Genomic DNA, 23,809 nt, shown 5'->3' on the forward strand with positions numbered 1-23,809 from the left:
CACATTTTAACAATATTCATTGTATTTTTATAATTTACCGAATACAGTTAGTGTCAATCCCAAAAGACTAGTCGGTATACTACTTTTGACCCCCAATTATGAATAATATAGACGTCAGATGTCATGTTTAATTTTTAAATTGTCAATTGTCATTTGTCATTTGCGTCGTCGTTAATGGTGGATTGCGTCGGTATAGCGTCTGCGTAGCATTCGTTTTATTATAATTTGTTTATTGTTTTACATAATCACTAACTCATTTAGTTATTTAACACACTAGTCATCATGTCAACAGACGAGAACGCGGAAATTGTAATACATGCATCCATGTCATAACCCATCTTTTCGTAGTTTTTTCTTGACTAAAAAGTTGTTTTTTCCAGGACTGGGGAAATGAGAGGTTAAGTCGTGCACAAAGAGCTGTTGAGGCGAATACATATGATGTGGATTCCTGGTCTTTACTTATACGGGAGGCTCAAACCCGGCCTATCAATGAAGTTAGGACTATGTATGAAAAACTCATTACTGCATTTCCAACTACAGGCCGGTTTTGGAAGATCTATATTGAACAGGAGGTCAGTTTGGTAGGCTAAACTGTACATTATAGGGCGTGGAGTTGAGAGTCGTAATTTTTTTTGTGGTTAGCTATTGTCCTATGGAACCTAAATCTGAAATTTCACAGCGCGAAAACTTTTTGTTTTTGAGTCACGAATTTTTGAAAATCGGAAAATTTTACTCCATTTTATCTTTGAAACGCGAACTTACTGTTATGACAGTGTCAAATTGACCTACAGCGATTGTCAAACGCGTTTCATTTCAGGTAAAACATTTCTATCTAACAAAAAAAATATTATAATTTAAATTTTATTTATGAAATTTGTATATTTTTTAACAACAACATTAAAAATAATTATTATTAAGTATAGTTTTTGTAAAATAGATTAAATAAAATAAAATTATTAATATTCGCAATTTATAATTTAACAAAAATATTAATCGAAGTGTCTAGTCGTCCGCTAAACGGATGAATAAAATAAATTAGTCGTCCGATTACCGGATGAATAAAATAATTTAATCGTCCGATTATTCGGATTACTAGATAACCTTTTAACACTAAAGCTAGTTGGGTTGGACTAAAGCAAAGGGGGCGCAGGACTTTTGATGGAGTTGGTGTTATTTTAACACCTATTTATTATTGTTTTATCGTAAAGATAACGCTAATATAAGCATGTTTTATAGGAACAACTTTTCTCTAAAATCAAAAATGGCGGAGATATTCACCCTCAATTCGTTAGGTTAGGTTTAGGTTAGGTTAGCCTTTAGGTTAGGTTAGGTTAGGTTTCTTAAAAAAAAACTACACAGAAATAGGAGCCCCGCGAAGCGGGGCTCCGTCGACGCGCAAAAAAAAATCAAGTTAGGTTAGGTTAGCCGTTAGGTTAGGTTAGGTTAGGTTTCTTAAAAAAAAAAAACTACACAGAAATAGGAGCCCCGCGAAGCGGGGCTCCGTCGACGCGCAAAAAAAAATCTAGTTTAGGTTAGGTTAGCCGTTAGGTTAGGTTAGGTTAGGTTTCTTTAAAAAAAAAACTACACAGAAATAGGAGCCCCGCGAAGCGGGGCTCCGTCGACGCGCAAAAAAAAAATCAAATACCTACGTGTGCCCTCCTCCCCCCACAAAAAACCTATAATACGTGCGGCAGTTCTCTAAAGAAACCCCGATAACCTAACTATATAGATAAATAGATGTTATCGGACGATTAAATTATTTTATTCATCCGGTAATCGGACGACTAATTTATTTTATTCATCCGTTTAGCGGACGACTAGCGCTGTCCAATATTAATTGTACGCTTTGTACCATGGAACAAAACAATAACGACGTCATTTTCAGTTACCGTTCGTTTGCTGCCTTTCAGTCGAGATCGTTTCGTGCGTACTCCTGTTAAGCCCTAAAACTGTACAAAACTATTAAACTTTTACTTTTAGCATACAAATAGGTAGCGAGGAGCGAAGCGACGAGCGTGTTAGGTTAACATTTGAACTGCCGCACGAGCCGAGCGAGCGAAGCGAGCGTGCCGCGGCAGCGGCCGGCGAGTGCCAGAAGCGACTTTAGGGCGATTCCCACTCAAACAAAAAAAAAACTACAGGTCATACTAATGTCTATTACATTAAATCTGTCATATTTCAAATCAAAGAGCTAATGCAATATTACTAGTATTGAAAACTATTATTGTAAAGTAATAATTAATATTAATTGCTTCAGATCAATGTGGAACTGGAAAAAAATACCTAAAGCAAAGGGGGCGCAGGACTTAGAAAATTTTTGATGGAGTTGGTATCATTATAACACCTATTTATTATTGTTTTATCGTAAAGATTACGCTAATAAAAGCATGTTTTGTTGGGGCAACTTTTCTCTAAACTTGATAATTACCAAGATACATGACGGATTGTAAAATGTAAATTTTTTCAATGATGGAATATTATGTATTCAATATTAAGCTGCGAAAGTCCGAATCTAGCTAAAAAACGTTACGCTAAAATAAGCATTGCATTATCATAAGACTTGCCACAGAACCGAAGCTGTCAACCCCGAATTCCACGTGGTCTTGTCTGCCCTACCCCTAGAGTGTATGTAAAAAGCCGGAGGCGCGGAGGGAGAGCAGCCCTCGCCCGCCGTGACAAAGCTCGGGAGCCGTGCGGAGCGGAGCGGCTGAGGCTGGTCGCCGAAGGCGACCAATAAGCTGAAGCTGCGAAGTGGAGTACGGGCGACCGTGCTTTGTCACGCAAGGGCGGAAGGGCTGCACTTCCCGTAGCGCCGGAGCTAAGGCAGTGTCTGAGACAATATAAAAAAGACATGAGGAGATAGGGAAAGGGTTAGGTTAGGTTTTATCATCAATCTTTGAGGGCGAATATCTCGGCCATTTTATATTTTAGAGAAAAAGTTTTTTTTATAAAACATGCTTATTTTAGCGTTTTGAATAAAAATTATGTATTTTATGATTCCTATACAATTTTCACTTTAGATCAAAAATTTTCTAAGTCCTTACTTTGCGCCCCCTTTGCTTTAGGCGGACCAAAACTTAATTTGTAAATATCTCGAAAACTATTAATTTTCGCGCCCCCCCCTTTACAGGGGAAGTTCCTAGTACCCACCCCCCCTCTCTCCACCCCCCACTACCCCCAAATTCCACGCCCTATAATGTACAGTTTTACCGTTTGGTATTTGACAAATTTTTGTGTATGTCTTTATATGGAAAACTTGAGAAATAGACGAACTTAACTTAACTTTAAAACTTTTTTATTCATTTAAACTTTTACAAGTATTTATAAATAGCTGCTAACATTACTTAGAATGTAAGATATAATAGTTTATATTGCGTTATATCTGCAATAATGTACAAAATAGATTATTTACTACTATTTAAGGTAATTTTAAGGCTTTTTTTTACTGTTTGAATGTAAAACATAATTACAGTTAGTGAAGCAGCTTAGAATCATAAACATAATGTCTCGTTTTCATGGTAAGCAAAGTTTATCAACAATGTTCCTGGAATCTTTGAACATTTCAACATGTGTTATAATCTCTTAAACTTAGAATACAAATCGCTAACTCTATTCGGCTAATGGTTTAAATGTATATTCTATCTTTGTCTAACGCAGAACGGCTTTAACTGCTAGTTTGTTCGCATATAACGCTTCTATGTCAGTTTATATATGTATTCTAAGCTCTGCAACACACAATATAACTCCACAACATGCTGTTTCAACTTTGATGTTAAAAATTCAATTACCATGAATACTTGGCTTATGAAGAATTAAATTCTTTCCTTTTAAATAGTAAGAAGGTTCAATTTAATGTTATTTCAGTTGCCAAGAAAAATAAATGAAAAGACCTAAGTTTACATTTTAAAAGCAAAAATACAATTGAAACAACTTATTCTAAGATGTATGCACATTATAATTCATATCTTATTTGCTTTTTTCACAGATGAAGGCAAGAAATTTTGAAAAAGTCGAAAAGGTTAGTATCCGTACAGCGTAAGTTAAGTTTTTTAAATTCCTAAAAGCACTGTGATATTAAATTTAAAAAAGTTACTCTATAATTTAAGTTTAGTCTATGCTTGTAATAGATGTAAGATGAAAATAAAGATAAAAATATATGACACATGTTTTTTTTCGGTTAGGGTGTCTGTGTTCAGACATGTTGGAGGTGATTTTCTGTGGCATTTTAAATAGGTCCTAGATATTTAAATAAATATTAATTAGTAGGAAGTAATAGTTTTTTTTGTAAAAACAGTTATACGGAATGCCTAAGAAGGTCACTTTTGACATGTATTTTATCCCTATTATAAATTATATTTATTTATTTATTTATTTATTTATGACACTTTATTGTACATATAACAGGAATTTAAAATAAGAGAATACATAAAATTGGAAAGTGTACAATAGGCGGCCTTATTGCTTAAAAGCAATCTCTTCCAGGCAACCATAAAAATAAAGGACATGTAAGACATTGGTAAAAAGCGAGGGCGCATCAAAAAGATTTAAAAAAAGAGTAGATAACACAAATAATTCATTACTAATTAAAGAATGGACATAGATAATTCAGTATATATGTATTAATCAAGTTATATTTATATTATACATACAAATTAAATAAAAATAATAAGTTAAATACAAATTAATAAATATATTTAAATATATATATGCATATAAATACATATTATACATGTATATAAATACATATTATACATAGTATATATAAAATTTAATACATATTTATAAGATAAAAAGGAAACTAAATACTGGAGAAAAAGTGCTCTTTTACAAGTGACTTGAAATGATGTGGTGTTTTGGCTCGTCTGATAGTCTCAGGAAGAGAATTCCACAGTCGAATCGCTAGGACGGTAAAGGAGGAGTTAAAAAAATTGGTATGGTGAATAGGGGTGGATAGGAGAAGGAGATCAGAGGAACGAAGGGAAAGGGAACTATTGGAGTTTAAATAATGAAACTGATTTTTGAGATAGACAGGAGTTTTGGGGTTAAACAGGACAGAGTACAGGAGTTGAAGGATGTGAGTATTCCGGCGAAGGCGAATAGGTAGCCAGTGTAATCTTTTGCGAAAATCAGAAACATGATCGAACTTGCGCAAGCCGAAAATGAATCTGATGCAAAAGTTTTGCAGCCTCTCGAGAGCATCAAGTTGATATTCGTGAAGATCGGGATAAGAGGAGTCGGCATAATCTAGGAGAGGAAGCAAAAGGGATTGAGTCAACGCAATTTTGGTAGAAATCGGCAGGAAGTTGCGTAAACGACGGAGAGAAGAAGCAGAAGCAAACACTTTTTTCTGCACTTCCTTGATTTGATCACACCAAGATAAACTTTCGTCCAAGTGCAAGCCAAGACTTTTCACCTTCTTACAGAAAGGAATCACTGTACCGTCTACCGCAATACTAGGTAGGGTTTCCCAGTTTATACGACCTATAAGCTGTTTACTGCCTAAAATAATAACCTTGGTTTTGTCAGGATTAATTCTTAAACCATGGTCTTTACTCCATTTAACGATGGTGGCTAGCTCAGTATTTATACGAAAAATCTCATTCGGTAGTTCTGATAATGAGGCGTGCGAATATAATTGGAAATCGTCTGCATACATATGATAAGGAGAATTAATATTACTGGATATAGAGTTAATAAAAATTGAAAATAAGAGAGGAGACAACACACCACCTTGCGGGACGCCAGCAGATACGTTGCACCAGGAAGAAGACAAGTCTTCAACCATGACACGCTGCCGTCGTCCAGACAAGTAACTTCGAAACCAGTCAATAACCGTTGGAGATATGTTGAGAGAGCGTAGCATTGCTAACAAAACATCATGATCGACGGTGTTAAAAGCGTTACTGAAGTCAAGTAGAGAAAGTAACGTTAGCTGCTTGTTGTCAAACCCCCGGCGAATGTCATCTGTGATCTTAACTAGAGCAGTAGTTGTGCTGTGACCTGGTCGGAAACCAGATTGAAAAGGATTAAGGAGATTGTGAGTATTGAGGAAGCGACTTAGTTGCTCTTGTACTAAGCGTTCTAAGACTTTGGCCAGGAAAGGTAAAATAGCAATTGGACGGAAGTCTGAAGGACTAGATGGTTTGGGATTCTTGGGAAGAGGAAAAATGTGAGCATTTTTCCAGTCTTCAGGAAATTGACCAGAGGAAATGGAAAAATTTAAAATGTGAGTGATGATAGGTTTAATGATAGGAAGGATGGGGATGATCATGTTCCGACCAATACAGTCACTTCCAACCGCCTTAGAGGTGATTGACAATATGCACTTCTCAACACCACAATCGGTAAATTGACGCAAAACAAACGGAGGAAAATCAGGAGAAGGTAAGGAGTTGAGGGTATTTAATGTTCGCAATTTGGAGTTAGCGTCAAAGTCCAAAAATGGACTAGAAAAATGAGAATTAAGAGCATCAATATTAACTGATGACGGAAAAGAATTATGCGTTTTTTTGCCAATACCAAGAGTTTTTAGGAATTTCCAAACTTTAGAGGGGTCGCCGTTTTCGACAGATTGGGATATGTGTCGTCGTTGTGCATCCCTACATAATGTATTGCATCGATTCCGAATTTTCTGAAATTTTTCACGGTTAATATCAGAATCAGAGGAGTTTAATTTAGCTTTAGCACGAGCCTTTTTTTTCAACATAGATTTAAGTTCAGCCGTCATCCAAGGAGCAGGTAGCTGCTTCAACTTGACTGGACGTATTGGAGCATGAATATCAAATAGGTTCAGTAGTAAAGAGTTAAATAGAGCCACCTTTTCGTTAATGGAATTTGCGGAGTAAATAACCGACCAATCCATCTTGAGTGCATCATCACGCAATCGGTCATGATCGATTTTACCAAAATTGCGCTGCAAGATAGTTTTGGGTTTCGACTTGGGTGGTTTTACTGTATAAGAGAGGAAAATAAGATATTTAGTTCATAATTAAAATATATATGTAAATTAACACCAAAAATAGACATGCCCTATATCCTTGTATAAAGAAAATGGGGTTGCAAAATGAAAAATGATATTATTGTTAGCTTTTAAATATATCATAATTTCTCCATAATATGTTAAATCTTTTGCAATTGTCTGACAAATTTATTAATTTAAAAATCTAGCAAGAATCTTCTGTTAAATATAACAAATCGATCAAGTACGAGTCAGACACGCGGGTTCATTACATATATAAGCTAAAGTACAATTGTAAAAAAAATGGTCACGCCATCCAATTCGTCACCGCGCCCACTGTCGCTTAACCTCGATTTTTATTATTATTTGTTGTTATAGTGGCTACAAAAATAAATCATCTGTATAAGAATGTACGTAAATTACTGGACCATACAAATAATAAGTATGCCAATTTTTTATCATATTCGTCACGCATAACTATTGACGTGCATATTATTTCTAGACACGTCTGTCTATGGAGCATATTATTAAACTATTATTTCACAAAAAAAATGGCCCGAAAATATTCTAGAACTGAAACCATATTATTAACGTTGCATAATTAGTAGTATTTTTCAAATGTAACGTAAAAATATTTAAAAAAAAAAACTGCTGGATCTGATTGAAGTCGACATATAAGTGCTAATGTTAAAGTTACTAAAAACGTTGTTAGAAATTGGAAAAAGAAGTAAGTATTAAATAATTACATTAGTTAGTAAAAAAATTAATAATTTATAAAATACATAGTGATTGGCCCAATATAATTTACTAGCTTTCCGCTCACGGCTTCGCCCGCGTTTCAAAAAAAAACCCGCAAAGTTCTCGTTCCCGTGGGATTTCCGGGATAAAACTATGTGTTAATCCAAGTTAGCTTCTATATGTGTGCTAAATTTCATTATAATCGGTTCAGTAGTATTTGAGTGAAAGAGTAGCAAATATACATACACATACATCCATCCTCACAAATTTTCGCATTTATAATATTAAGTAGGATATTGGTGATGCTCAAAATGTGGATAACAATTAAGCTAATAAGCTAAGATAAAGTACAAGTCTTCTCACGAGGTAAGATTCTTTCTTTGATAAAATTTACGTAAATTATAATAAGTTTCTTGGGTTACCTTAATTTCGACATATAGTTTAATTATGTTTAAAATTATCATGTTCCCTTACTCTGGTGTTTAATCGAGGGGTAAATAAATACCTAAATTTTAATGTCAAACCTTTGTCTGTTTGTCAGGGTCATTACGATATTTAGTTTCATAAACGCAGAATGGAGAATAATTTTCTATATAGACAGATCTTTATAGAAGCACGTGATCTTTTTTCTGCCCGAATAACACAATCTGGTATTTTATTGTAAATGTTTTAAGTGTGCTAAAATGTATGCATATAAAAAATGCAAAGAAATAAACAAGTAATTATTACAATAACAGTGTTAAAAAAACCTTACCGAAAGTTTAAAACATATCGTGTCCCTTCGTCCAGCATACTCACCATGGAATCCTGATATTTCATGAATGTCAAAAAACTGTTCTGAAATAGTGCTAAATAGTGCCCAAAGGAAAAAAATAGTGCTCTTGTACTTGCGAAGTTATAGCCATAGTTCGATGAGTATGCTGGACGAAGGTTTCGCCCAGCATACTCACCTCCGTCCGGAGAATCTGTATACGCTTCAAACATAATTCATACTTCAAAAAATAGTTCCCAAATAGTGCCAAACGGTGCCCAAAAAGAAAAAACAGTGCTCGAATAACTTCGGAGTTACAGGCTTCGTTCAGTGAGTATGCTGGGCGTAGGTTCTACGCCCAGCATACTCACCTCATGTTTAGGGAGCCAGGTGCAAATTTGGTTAACTATTTCCTCTCAAGAGATAATTCGTCAGACGCATGAGAGTATAGTATTATAAAGCCTCGTGAACGTCAGCTGGCGCTCGGTTGGGGGGGTGAGCGGTTGTAGCCTCCCACGCACATAGGAAAAAAAATACATTCATTCATTCATTTCCTCTCAGCTAAAAATTTGTCAAATTGTAGCTAACCCAATATCTCAACGAAAAAAAATAGTCAGCTGGTTACAACATGGTGTATTATACGTCAGCTGGTGTCTCGAACATGAAAGTTAAATTTAAAGAAAAATTTATTTTCCGTTATTTCCTCTCAAACAAAAATTTACCTGATGATAGCTTATATGTAACTGTGGATAAATATATATGTCAGCTGGCTGTATCTTGGTGGAAAAACCGTCAGCTGATACGGGAGGCTACAACCGCTCTTCCCCCCAACCGAGCTCCAGCTGACGTTCACGAGGCTTTATAATACTATACTCTCATGCGTCTGACGAATTATCTCTTGAGAGGAACTTGGTCATAAAATCTGCTGCTGGCTCCCGGACCATCAGTGCGCGAATATCGAACGAGCTATAGGTACAATTTACGTCTCAAAAAATTGTGCTTGAAATAGTGCCCAATATCAGTCCAATTTTTGCTTGACTTTTGACCTAGAAAACCATTAAATTTGATTGTAAACTTCTACATACATTACATTGAGTACAGTCGAATACAATATTATTAACTTTCTTTCTAACAATTTTTGTCTTGTGTAAATTATTAATTGTCTATGTAAGGGAGTATTTACTTTAGAATCGCAATATTATTAATTACACATTATTTTAATAATACTTTATAATAATATGATTAAGCCTTCGCGCGTCGCATGGGACCCCGGTAGCTAGGAACAATGATTTTATATATTTTGTCTAGATCACGGCGCTTGAAGGATTAAGATATCAAATGAAGTAAATCATGCATGAAAAATAAAGTTGCTGTTATTAATGCTTACATTACAACTGACAAAATTATTCAAAATAATCATTTTCCGGATCAAGGATGGTACCACAACGTTTACGGAATTGACCTGTATTCCTCATGTGATAAAGTTCAATATAGTGTGGCAGTAATGGATGCACGTACGGTCAATAGCTGGTATGGGGCTTACGACGCGCGGCGCCCGCGACGCAAATGAATATGTTTATGTTTAAATACTAGATGGCGCTGCCCTAACATCTTACGATTATTAGACAAGACTCATCTGTATTTTGAAGGTGATAAGGGTCCATTTTGTGTCACAAAGCAATCGAAACGAACAAGCGCTTCTCAGTTTCTTTGTTTGTTTACTTCGTCGCACATCATTATAATAACGCCGGCTTTTGAGTTTGACTACATAGTGGGTTGCAAAACCAAACATATATACAAAAAGAAACTGTATAATTTCCTTTTTACAATTTTTCAAGATATTAATTTTATTGGCTGCAAATGACTGTTTTTATTCAGACAAACACACAATGCAATGAAGTAATAGACTTCATTTACGCTTAAAGTTTCATTCATTTATTATTATTTATAAAATATATAATAATGCATTTAATCGAAAGTTTTTGACATGTGAGAAAATACCATAATTATTTCCAATAACATGAAGTCTACAATTAGAAAGTTTAATATTTTTGTCCAAAAACATGTGTCGACGACTGTACCCCATTTTACGTTAGTATGTAGAAGTTTACATTAAAATTTAATGGTTTTCTAAGTCAAAAGTCAAGCAAAAATTGGACTGATATTGGGCACTATTTCAAGCACAATTTTTTGAGACGTAAATTGTACCTATAGCTCGTTCGATATTCGCGCACTGAGGTGAGTATGCTGGGCGTAGAACCTACGCCCAGCATACTCACTGAACGAAGCCTATAACTCCGAAGTTATTCGAGCACTGTTTTTTCTTTTTGGGCACCGTTTGGCACTATTTGGGAACTATTTTTTGAAGTATGAATTATGTTTGAAGCGTATACAGATTCTCCGGACGGAGGTGAGTATGCTGGGCGAAACCTTCGTCCAGCATACTCATCGAACTATGGCTATAACTTCGCAAGTACAAGAGCACTATTTTTTTCCTTTGGGCACTATTTAGCACTATTTCAGAACAGTTTTTTGACATTCATGAAATATCAGGATTCCATGGTGAGTATGCTGGACGAAGGGACACAACATATCCTTAAGATTAATTATTTTGGCGCTACCTATCCTACCCTCTTATTTTACAAAAAAAGAAGGTTTTTACTTCAAAATTTTGAAAATTTTATTATAACAGTTTCAGCTACAGACTCCTGATGATTCGGGTAATAAAATTAACATTAATTCGTTACTACAAAATTGACATAACTCTTATTAAAATGAAAAATCTAACAATTGTTCAACAGCTTTTCCAAAGGTGCCTGATGAAAATTCTTAACATTGAACTATGGAGGCTGTATCTCAACTACGTGAAGGAGACAAAGTGCATGTTGCCGACGTACAAGTAAGTAAAATTTAAGTTGTAATGGCCCTTTTCACAATGGGCTGCGTTGGCCTAAAAAATGATCGTGGATGTTGGCCGCTTTTACGGCGATTGAATGATGAATAAACATTTACAACGATGGCCAATCATAGACATTTAGGCCCTCTACACTATCGTGATTGCCTCTACTCGCCCAACGATGCCCATTGTGAAGAAGGCCCATAACATGGTTTCTAAGTTATGAAATTACTTCAAAATTCAATCACTATATCCATCTATAGTCCATAGTTCTTAAATAATTGTGTGTATTAAAAGGTCGTCAAAATGCGTCTGAGAGAATACATTGAGATTAAAATCTTATTTCGTAGCAGTTACGTTTCAAATTCTTTATTATAAAACTCTGCCTAATAAACGTGTAGGCAGAGTTTTGCTTCGGACAATTTTTTTTGATCGTTATTAACTATGAATCTAGTTGTTTATTGTAATTACGTCAATGTGCACAATAAATGTCTATCTGTAAATAATGATTTTATTCTAGAGAAAAAATGGCTCAAGCATACGACTTTGCCTTGGAAAAAATCGGGCTCGACATTCATGCTTATCCCATTTGGAACGACTATGTGACGTTTTTGAAGTCGGTAGACGCTGTGGGATCGTATGCTGAGAATCAGAAAATATCTGCTGTTAGAAAGGTAAGGAATTTTTAAAAAATGTAGACTAAGATGTTTGTAAGTAAGATACGCTATAGGTAATCGGTAATTCAGGTAATTGCTCGACTCGTGTAGAATCTAACTGTCTTCAACTTAAATCTATCGATGTTTATTTTGAAGTATCTGGTTTTTTGTTGTAGTTATTTTTTGTATATAATGGCTTCGTAATTTTTAGGTGTATCAAAGAGCGGTGATCACACCTATAATTGGAATAGAAACTCTATGGAAAGACTATATCGCATTCGAACAAGGAATTAATACTATTATCGGTAAGTTAACGTACAAAAGTGAAGTCCCATGTCCCATAGTGGGGTAAGGGGCAGATGCATTATAGGTACATCTGTTTCACTGATCGATTTTCTTTAGGGACAAGTAGGTAATCAGCCTTCTGTGTCCTGCCAGACCGAGACATTTTTTTTCATCGTCTCCACCGGTAATCGAACCCAGGACCCTTAGGTGCTACGCTCACGCGTCAACCACTGTACCACGTTAACGTACAAGATCAATTTAAAATATAATCTGTTACTTTTTTACTTTGTGACCTTTTACCCTGAAGACAGTAATTGACTTTTGTATCATTAACCTGAATAATTTTTATTGATGTATCATTATAATCGCGTTATTTGAATAAGATCTACCTGTTTTACTACCTTCAACGACTTTTTCATGGTACCTGAATAAATAGACTTTTTGGCAACCCTAGCAATAATTTATTTGCTTTTGTTTCAATTAAATTCAATGCGTAGTTTTTTTTACAATTTTTTCAACTAATTAACCAAAATCATACCAAACACTCAACACTTATTCTAACTTATCTATATAACTAAGTATTTATTTAAAATTATATAAATATATGTGTTTATCAGTCCTCCGGTTTCCATAACACAAGGGAAAGCTCAGTATGGGATCAGATCGTGCCGTGTGTGAAAAATGTCCAGAAATATTTATTATTATTACTTACTTATTTCACACAGCGGAACGAATGGCCATGGAACGTTCCAGAGAGTATATGAACGCGCGTCGAGTTGCCAAAGAGCTGGAAACTGTAACACGTGGTTTGAACAGAAATATGCCGGCTACACCGCCTACTGCGGATAGAGAGGAGATGAAACAGGTAAAAGAACATTCTAGAATATTGCAGAATGTTCTGGAATGTGCTAGAATAGTGTGGAATGTTTGATAGAGTTGGTGAAATGACATGAATGATTAGAATGTTCTAAATATGTAGTGGAATGTGCTAGATAGTGGAATGTGTTAGAATAGCTTGGAATGTGGTAGAATGTGTTAGATTAGCTTGGAATGTGGTAGAATGAGTTAGAATGTAATTGAATTGTATGAAATAGTTGGTGGAATGTGTTAGAACGATTGGAATGTGCTTGAATAGTACAACACATAGCATTACATTTTGATTTATCGTTAGTATAATAAAGGACTTTTGTTAATTCTATACTTAGTTTTCATTTGAAAGCGTGTTTCTATGTGAATATGTTTTGACTTTTTTCACAATTAAAAATTTCACATCTTTTTTGACGTGACAACGTCTTATAATTCGATAGAGCCGGTTGCACGCACGCAAAAACATGACTCATGCGGCGTTACCTCGCTCTGAGGCGTTCCATGTAAGGCTTGAAGTGCAAGCGAGAGTGACAAAGAAGCACAATCGTTGTCACGTTTCAACTATCGTCAGTAAACCGACTTTACAGACAACCAATTTTTTTTATTTTTTTTCGCCAGGTGGAACTATGGAAAAAATACATATCCTGGGAGAGATCGAACCCGCTACGTTCGGAGGACACAGCGTTAGTTGCCCGTCGTGTTATGTTCGCGATAGAACAATGTCTGCTGTGCCTGGCCCACCACCCGGACGTGTGGCATCAGGCCGCACAGTTCCTGGACCATTCCGCCAAGCTGCTGCAGGAGAAGGGGGTGAGTTGTGCTGTTATAGTGCGTTAAAGTGTGTTATAGTGCCTTATAGTGTGTTATAGTGCGTTATAGTGCGTTATAAGATAATAATATTTTAGTGATGTTATTGTCATAATGACGGTATTATAAAAGGTGAAGTATTTTAGTTGTGTGCGTAGGTATATTGAAGCTATAAGATATGTGACATTAATTTGGATAATAAACTCAAACATGATTCTTGGACCATTTGGCTAAAACTATGTTTTTTTCGTTGTATAATGCCGGTTTATGGTGCATATTATAATGTGTGTTATAATGATATTATAAAAGGTGTAATACAAATTTGCTGTTAAATCCATACTAATACTAATAATATTATAAATGCGAAAGTAACTCTGTCTGTCTGTCTGTTACTCAATCACGCCTAAACTACTGAACCAATTTTCATGAAATTTGGTATGGAGATATTTTGATACCCGAGAAAAGACATAGGCTACTTTTTATCCCGGGAAAATGATGCAATCCCGGAAATCCCACGGAAACGGGAACTATGCGGGTTTTTCTTTGACTGCGCGGGCGAAGCCGCGGGCGGAAACCTAGTAACTTATATGGAGAAGTTACAACTTGAATCTAACATTATGAAAAGGTGGAATTTACCCCTTAAATTTACTTCTATGTGACCCATGTTTTTTTTAACCAATATTGAAAAAGATATAGTAAATTATATGTTACATCTCTTTTTATTAATTTTGACAATAACTTTCAGGATTCAAACGCAGCAAAACTATTTTCTGAAGAAGCAGCTGCAGTATATGAGCGGGCGACGAGCGGACCGTTAAAACAATCTACATTATTGCATTTTGCACACGCGGATTATGAAGAGAGTCGATTGCATTATAATAAGGTATTTAATTATTATGAGTAAAAAGGTGTAGATATTTTACTACACACACACACACACACATACACACGCTTGGCAATATTGAAAATAATATCTGACGGAAGAAGGGGCCCAAAGGCTATTATTAAAAAGAGTGACTTCAGCAATTCCGACGTCACCATCATCAGGGCAGGCGCTCATACTCGAAGTAGAACGCCTGTGGGTATTTTTACTGCCTTTTTAATCTATGTGGAAATTATAGAGAGAGCTCCGAACGCTCCAACGGCCGGCGAGTGAATGTGCTCTGTGCCATCGGGCGCTCGTATTTAAAGCAAACAATGACTCACAAGAATTAGTTTGAGTGTTGCCACTCGAATTTTTACAATGAATTTTCATCAGTTTTAACAAAGATTAATTATTTCGTTAATTTAATTATTTCATTAGTGGTTGATTAATGAATCAACCACTTATTTAAAAAGATCAAAGTAAACTTTAGCTAGTTATAATTATTTAGTAGTTTGAGGGTAGTCGTTTATCGTCGTTGCGCCGACATATCATTATAATGAAAATCGTTTGGAACCTAAGATTCATTATTAAAGTTTTATCTTAATCTTAATCTTAATCTTCTTCTTATATATAAAAATGAATCGCAAAATGTGTTGGTAAGCGCATAACTCGAGAACGGCTGAACCGATTTCGATAATTCTTTTTTTATTATATTCCTTGAGGTACGAGGATGGTTTTTATGTAGTGAAAACGTAAATATGTACCACGGGCGAAGCCGGGGCGGATCGCTAGTACTATTATAAAGGCGATAGTTTGTATGGATGTTTGTTACTCTTTCACGTAAAAACTTCTGAATCGATTACAATGAAATTTAGCACACATATAGAGGGTAACTTGGATTAACACATAGGATAGGTTTTATCCCGGAAATCCCACGGGAACAGGAACTATGCGGGTTTTCCTTTGAAAACGCGGGCGAAGCCGCGGGCGGAAATCTAGTTTGTTTATAAAATTATTATTACTAAGTTTATCATTCTTCACTTGTCCTTGAGAAATACAAATTTTTGAAAAATAGAATTTTTTTACGCACTAATAAAAATTTATGTTAAAATGTTTACATTTTTACTTTTTTTGAAAAAAAAAATGCAGATTTTTCAATCATTTAAGATTGAATTTTTTTGTATTTGAATGAAACATTTTTACTCCATTTGTAATATTTTAGGTGCACCAAGTATACACTCGCTATCTAGACATGGCGGACATCGAACCCACACTAGCGTATGTTCAATACATGAAATTTGCTCGACGAGCCGAGGGAATAAAGTCCGCTAGGACCGTGTTTAAACGGGCTAGAGAGGATCCTAGGTTTGTTTATATTTTCATATTTTTTAGTTAAAAGAATGATTTTATTTATCAAAAAGAGAGCGTGCCGAGCACACGTGTCAGAAGTGAAACTTCTTTGGCAAGATTCAAAGGTACCAAAACGTCGCCTTACTCCATGACGTGACGGTATTGCCATGACGCGACCTTGAAAATATACTCTCGACGCGCCTAAAGAGGTTTCAATAAACAGCCCGTTTTGACAGCCCCATAAAAATTCATCTGTTTAATTTGTAAGAAGTTGAAGGTAGTTTTAAAATTATTATTCATGATTTTTGTCAAAAACTCATCCTTATTATTGAAGTGAAACTTCTTTAGACGCGTTGTAAAATTTCAAGGTCTCGTCATGGCAATACCGTCACGTCAAGTTAAGGCGATGATTTTGGCACCTCTGAATCTTGCCAACGAAGTTTCACTTCTGACACGTGTGCTCGGCACACACGCTCTTTTATTTTTCTTTCTAATAACAATCCAAAGAAAAGGAGTAGGTTCTCAATGCGACTGTATAATTTTGTGTTTGTTACTTCAGAACTTTCGACTTCGTGAATCAGTTTTGATGATTCTTCTTTTATTTGAAAGCCTGGTCCATGTTTAATTTGGTAACATTTTAGTTTTCTGTTAAAATTTTTTTTTTAAGCTATTGCATAGCTTCTATCGCGGGCCTTGAGCGCGAGGACCGAATCCAGAAATTCCGTAACGAAAAACCTCACGCTCTCCACGGGGACGGGCGCGGAGGTGTGGCTTGAAGGCATAGCATGCAATAGCTTTACCGCGGCAGTCCCCGAGTGACACACGTCTTTTTTTTTTCAGATCTCGATACCACGTATTCGTAGCAGCGGCTTTAATGGAATATTATTGTTCTAAGGATAAAAACATAGCGTTTAGAATTTTCGAATTGGGCCTGAAAAAGTTCTCACACATTCCCGAATATGTGCTCTGCTATATTGATTATTTGTCGCATCTTAATGGTAAGTTATATTTACTAATATTATAAAGCTGAAGACTTTGTTTGTTTGAACGCGCTAATCTCAGGAACTACTGATGCGATTAGAAAAATTATTTCGATGTTAGATAGCCCATTTATCGAGGAAGGCTATAGGCTATATATTATCATCACGCTAAGACCAACAGGAGCGGAGCAATGCGGGTGAAACCGCGGAGCTCAGCTCGTAAAATATATTTTAAGTAATAGGTTATTACAAAAAAAGTTACTTTTCCTTCTTTTTTCGCATTTTAAAATTGCTATCTACTTCTATACTATTGTTTTGATACATTAATCACACTATAATAATTTTATTTGTATGTCCCTTTAGAGGACAACAACACGCGTGTCCTTTTTGAGCGGGTTTTGTCATCTGGTAGCTTGAAACCGGAAAGCTCGGTGGATATTTGGAATCGATTCTTGGAGTTTGAGTCAAATATTGGAGATTTGATCAGTATTGTGAAAGTGGAAAAGCGGCGACAGGCTGTGCTTGAAAAGGTGAGGTTTTTGAGAAAAGATAGTCGATGTTTATACGTTTTCTAATTTGTTAATAGTAAAAGTATGACATGTGTACGTATGTTTGATTGACGTACAATAAATAACTATATTCATAATTGTGCTCAAAACTGTCCGAAACAAAACTCTGCTTACGCGTGTATCAGGCAGAGTTCATACGTCATTGGAACTACTGTATTATTCTTTCTTAGTATTGACTAAAAAACAGTGTATTAACCCTTTGCAAATAATACATAATATATCAAATCAATTATTATTAAAATATATTTTAAAAATATAATTGAAATAGAAAAAAAAAATAAACCGCGTCATATAGCGGTATGGTAAATATTCGAGAATACAATACGTATATATTCCTAAACTAGCGATCCGGCCCGGCTTCGCCCGTGGTACATATTTACGTTTTCTCTACATAAGAACCATCCTCGTATTTCAAGGAATATAATAAAAAAAGAATTATCGAAATCAGTCCACCCGTTCACGCGTGATGCCGTGACAACGCGAAATGGGTTTCATTTTTACATAATATATAGATTAATTTTAATTTAAAAAATTCATATTTTATGAACATTTTTTATTCCTACTAAAATAATATTTATTTATTTAGATTAAAGAATTCGAAGGCAAAGAAACAGCTCAACTGGTCGACAGATACAAGTTTTTAGATCTCTACCCTTGTACAATTGCTGAGCTGAAATCGATTGGATATACTGAGGTGAGTACATTTATATTATATTAAACTAGCGGTCCGCCCCGGCTTCGCCCGTGGTACATATGAAAAATAGATGTTGACCGATTCTCAGACTTACCCGATATGCACAGAAAATTTCATGAGAATCGGTCCACCCGTTTCGGAGGAGTATGCAGACTAACATTGTGACACGAGAATTTTATATATAAGATAAAATATGATTTATAATAATTGGTATGTTTAAATAGATATTGAAGTTCAAAACAATAATTTTAAGAATATTTTTTGTCTGTATTTTGTAAATATCGTTTTAACGTTTGAACTAATTGAAAAAAACCAAAATGGCCTAGTCTTCTTGAATTAACTGTTTTTTAAACCTGTCATGTTATAAAACTAATTGACTCAAAGGCAAAGTATTTCTAAAATAAGAAACATCAAAAAAATACATGTTTTAAACATATAACTCCATAATTTATGTAATTAATGTACAAAAGACATTATAAATTATTTTTTTTCTAATTAATTAAAATAACAAAAAACTAATCTTTTCTCGACTGACCCGTTGGCTTGGTTGGTAGTGGCCCTGCCTTCCAAGCCACTGGTCGTGGGTTTGATTCCCACCCGGGGCAAATATTTGTGTGATGAACATAGACGTTTGCTCTGTGTCTGGGTGTTAATTATCTATATAAGTATTTATTTAAAATTATATATGTATGTTTATCAGCCATCTGGTTTCCATAACACAAGCGAAAGCTTAGTATGGGATCAGATCGTGCCGTGTGTCCGTCCTGAAATATTTTTTATTTGTTTCTAGGTAGCAGCGATGTCAAATAAGTCTTGGGCTTTGGGTGGAGCCTTAGCGGGTATATCGCCTGAACTAGCCGCAGTTATATTAGGACAAAAGTAAGTTTACACTTTAGATATATAACTAACAAAAGTAAGTTTACACTTTAGGAGATATATAACTAACAAAAGTAAGTTTACACTTTAGGAGATATATAACTAACAAAAGTAAGTTTACACTTTAGGAGATATATAACTAACTAGCTGTGCCCTGCGGTTTTACCCGCATGGCTCCGGTCCTGTTGGTCTAAGCGTAATGATATATAGCCTATAACTTTCCTCGATAAATGAGCTATCTAACACCGACAGAATTTTTCAAATCGGACCAGTAGTTCCTGAGATTAGCGCGTTCAAACAAACAAACAATATCAACACGCTAAAACCAACAGGAGCGGAGCCACGCGGGTGAAACCGCGGCACAGCTAGTTTTATATAATTTTAAGATTAAATTACTCTCATGAGTTAATATTTTTTGCCATTTTTCAGAGATAACGATCCAAACAAAGATATAGCGCGTCCGGACACGAGTCAAATGATCCCGTACAAGCCGAAATCGAACCCGCTACCCGGAGAGCATCCGATACCTGGTAAGTCATTTATTTATTTTTATAGTAAATGAATTTGTAAAAGTATAGAAAATATTGAAACTTTTTACTTATCTACCATAATTTATCCTTTTTTTTAACACTATTTTTCCCTCACAGATGGTTCCCATTTGTGGCCCTGGATACACATTTTTACTTTTTCACACATGTATACACTTTTTAGTCCTTTTTTGACATATCCCCCGTAGGTTTTTACGCTTATTTACACATTTATACACTATTGGTCCTATTTTTACACTTCCCCTGAGAGTTTTCACGCGTTTTTCACGCGTTTTATCCTTTTTGTACTCCTTTTTTTCGCAATTTTATCTATTTTTTGTAAATATTTATAGATTTTTTACATTTTTTTGAGCATTTTTTGTATCTTTTCTCATTTCCGTGTATTTTATATATAATATTTTCTATATATTTCAAGGTGGTTCGTTCCCCATGCCCCCGCCGTGTGCATTGCTGTGCACTATGATGCCGCCGCCCAGTTCGTTCCGCGGGCCTTTCGTAGCCGTGGATAGACTTATTGCGTTGTTCAATAGAATCTCGCTGCCGGATAAACGTGAGTATAAATATATCTTACTTTAATACAGGTGAAAGTTTGTGAGGATGTATGTATGTTAGTTCCTATTTCTTTGGAAAAATGGACAGATTTTGATACTACTTCGCAATGATGTAGCTTATGTACCAGAAAAACACTTGAGTGCTTTGACCGCGGGTGAAACCGCGCGGCATAACTAGTATGTACTATTTAATTTTGATACAGAAGGAAGAATTTATGATAACTATGATAAAAAATTCAGTTGTCAAAAGCAAGCAAAAAAAGTAGAATTTAGCACTTAGCTGTAATTTTTAATATGTTATGAATGAGATAAATATGTTATGTATGTCTTTCTGTTTATTTTTCTATCGAGAAATCGTATGTAATTATAATATCTGTATGTTTGTATGTGTATTACCCTCCAGTCTGCATATCTATATTTGTATGATTATATTTCTATATTTATATTTGTATGTTCGTATACAGCACCTTTACCAACGGAGGGTGGAGATAGCAAGCTCTTCGATCTGGCTCGTTCCGTGCATTGGATAATGGATGATGACGGTGTTACCACTGTTACTAATAAGGTAAGGTTTTTGAGGGTAGTTTGAGAAAATTTCTGCGGAAATATGAGGGTAGTTTGTGAAAAAAAAAATAATGTAATTTTTTGTTGAGGGTAGTTGTTAAAATAAAATGACGATACCCTAACGTAAAATTTTTGTTGAGGGTAGTTTTGAAAAATAAAAGCGTAAGTTTGGCTCTTGAAGGTAAGTTTTAAAGTAAAAAGGTGGTACATTAAACTGTGAATTGTGATTAGAGTAGTTTTATGAGGGTAGTGTTCGAAAAAATGGGAACTGCTTTGTAATAGAATTTAGTGTTTTCACGAAAAATAGTATGTTAAAACTTAAATATAACTTGTTTATTCAATAACTTAGAGCTACTTGTAATCAACGAAAAAAATTACCATTAGCAATTTTGTATCCATGTTGATATTTTTTTTCATCACTTTAAAATTATAATTTATCCTACAATAGTATGAATTTGTTACTTTTTTTTTATAATATTATTTATTTATTAACAGGCTCGTCGCCGAAAAGCAGGTGACGATTCAGATGACGACGATCTTGGAGTCGCTCCTCCTGTTAACGACATTTATAGACAGAGACAACAAAAACGTGTTAAATAGAGACGGATATATGGGAATGATGGGGCGTATGAAAGAGACGGAATATACTACATATTTTGTTAATAAAACATGTTGGAAAGGGATAGTAATATTGGATGGTCTGGTGTGTGAAAGAGATGGAATGACGGAATAAATCGTTTCATGTGTATCTGATTTAATTTTAAAGGAAACAAGCAGATGTTTTGCCAGAATTACAATTATTTCAAATATTATGTATCATTGTTCAGTTTTAATTGTGAAAATTAAGATAAAAATCCTTATGTATTTGGAAAATTGCGGCCTTTGCGTTTTGTTAAATGTATAATTATTATGGAAGATACGAGTGTGAGAAAGAGACGGGATGAGGTCTTAATTGGCCGTGTTCAATAATTTTGGAAAAATAGTCTTAATATTGTAAAACTATTCATTTTCGTCTGTTTGTTTTGACGTAAATAATTGATAGAGATAAAAATATTTTAAGATTAAGTAAAAAAAAAAAAATATTTTAAATAAGCATGTTTTAAAGCAATAATGTATTTGAACGGTATTAAAATAATTTTGTCACATTCTTCCTTATGTCAAATAATGTAAAAGTGAAAGAGAGAGATGATAATTAATATTGTATAAAGCTCTTTGACTATTTTAGTGTGTAATTGGTATATTAAATATTGACAGTTCAATAAACAACTTGACTCACAATCACGTTTAAAACTGTCCAATGCAAAACTCTACCAACGTGTATAAATCAGAGTTTTCTAATGAACAATACAATAGGCTTTGAACATTACTGCAACGAAATAAGGTGTTAATTTCAATGGATGGTTACAAAAAGCCGCTCAGTTATTTATTAACTAGCTGTGCCCCGCGGTTTTACCCGCAGTGCTCCGCTCCTGTTGGTCTCAGCGTGATGATATTATAGCCTTCCTCGATAAATGGGCTATCTAACACCGAAAGAATTTTTCAAATCGGACCAGTAGTTTCTGAGATTAGCGCGTTCAGACAAACAAACAAACTCTTCAGCTTAATATAATATTAAGTATAGATGACCTTTTAAAAGTTGATTAGTAAGTCTAGTTGCATATAGTACGTCAATACAAAAAAAGTTTTTATTTTTACAAAGTGATGTTAAGTTTGATTCCCAGTTATTTTCAATTTCTTACAGTGTAGAAACTTGAATCATGAAGTATTGTAATTTTGTTGATCTAGCCTTAAAATTAAATAGTATAAAAAAGAACGTGTGTGCCGAGCATACGTGTCAGAAGTGAAACTTCTTTGGCAAGATTCAAAGATTTGGCAAGAACCAAAATCTTCGCCTTACTCCATGACGTAACGGTACTGCCATGACGCAACGAAATTTTACTCTCAACGCGCCTATAGAAGTTTCACTTCAATAACCAATATAGTTTAACAGAAATACTGCCAATTGGTATCTAAATAAAAGAGTTTATTTTGTATGCATTGTAATTAATAAAATAAGTACTGTATTGTATTGTGTTTAAAATGAATTTAGTTAATGTAGGATAATGAGAAATAAATTTTTGTACCATACTTTTTGTTTCATTTTACCCTGTACCTTTAAAATCATTCACTTTCATATTCAACCATTTATTACACGTGTCACTATTCAGATATACATCGTGTATAATCAATCTTTTATTATAAAATAATAAATATACATAAAATACCACTACCATACTCCGAAACGCTGGACCGATTTTGATGAATTCGTGTGTGCATATTGGGTAGGTCAGAGAACCGGACAATATCTATTTTTTCATTCCCTATGTCCTAACTCGGAACTCCTAAGTGATAAGAGTAAGGCAGCACATCATTTGAGACAGCTAGTGTTAAATTAAATTCTCTCGTTAGTTGCCATTCTTACATTATACTCTTCGGAATTGACTGAACCCATTTTTATGAAATTTTATTATAGCTATATTGAGTAAATCTTGGAATAGGCTGTAAACTATTTTTTATACTTTTAACTCTCAATTCTCAGAAAAACGAGAGTAAACTTTATTTTTTTTATTATGACACTTCATGGTTATCAATGGTTATGTTAGAAGTGCAAAGAACAGACAAAATTGCATTTTAACGATCCTACTACACCTTGTCTATGCACATGCGGCCCCAGTATTTAGGAAATATTGTAATATTGCACTGTGATCATACTGTGTTGTGGTTATGCCCATTAGTTGTTCTGTCGCTATATAGTAGGGGAGCCCAGGATGCTAAATGTGGATTTACTCGAGCGTCACGGGAACCTATTAGAATT

General features: G+C 34.7%; 1 protein-coding gene across 1 annotated transcript; it reads left to right on the forward strand.

Annotated features, from left to right (window-relative positions):
* Positions 1 to 171: 171 nt before the first annotated feature.
* On the forward strand, positions 172 to 23,082 carry su(f) (cleavage stimulation factor subunit su(f)). The gene is made up of 18 exons (XM_089713373.1): positions 172 to 309; positions 381 to 572; positions 3,986 to 4,018; positions 11,249 to 11,346; positions 11,864 to 12,017; positions 12,211 to 12,304; positions 13,010 to 13,149; positions 13,770 to 13,961; positions 14,704 to 14,841; positions 16,046 to 16,188; positions 17,014 to 17,171; positions 17,517 to 17,683; positions 18,309 to 18,416; positions 19,207 to 19,295; positions 19,722 to 19,822; positions 20,256 to 20,390; positions 20,856 to 20,956; positions 21,451 to 23,082. Exons 1-18 carry the CDS (start codon positions 283 to 285, stop codon positions 21,553 to 21,555), a joined length of 2,175 nt encoding a protein of 724 aa, XP_089569499.1. The 5' UTR covers positions 172 to 282; the 3' UTR covers positions 21,556 to 23,082.
* The last annotated feature ends 727 nt before the right edge of the window (positions 23,083 to 23,809 follow it).

The sequence above is a fragment of the Colias philodice genome, chromosome 30 (genome assembly GCF_061535455.1).
Source record: "Colias philodice isolate Cphi_HAF_F1 chromosome 30, ilColPhil1 Martin Lab GWU primary, whole genome shotgun sequence".
NCBI lineage: Eukaryota > Metazoa > Arthropoda > Insecta > Lepidoptera > Pieridae > Colias > Colias philodice.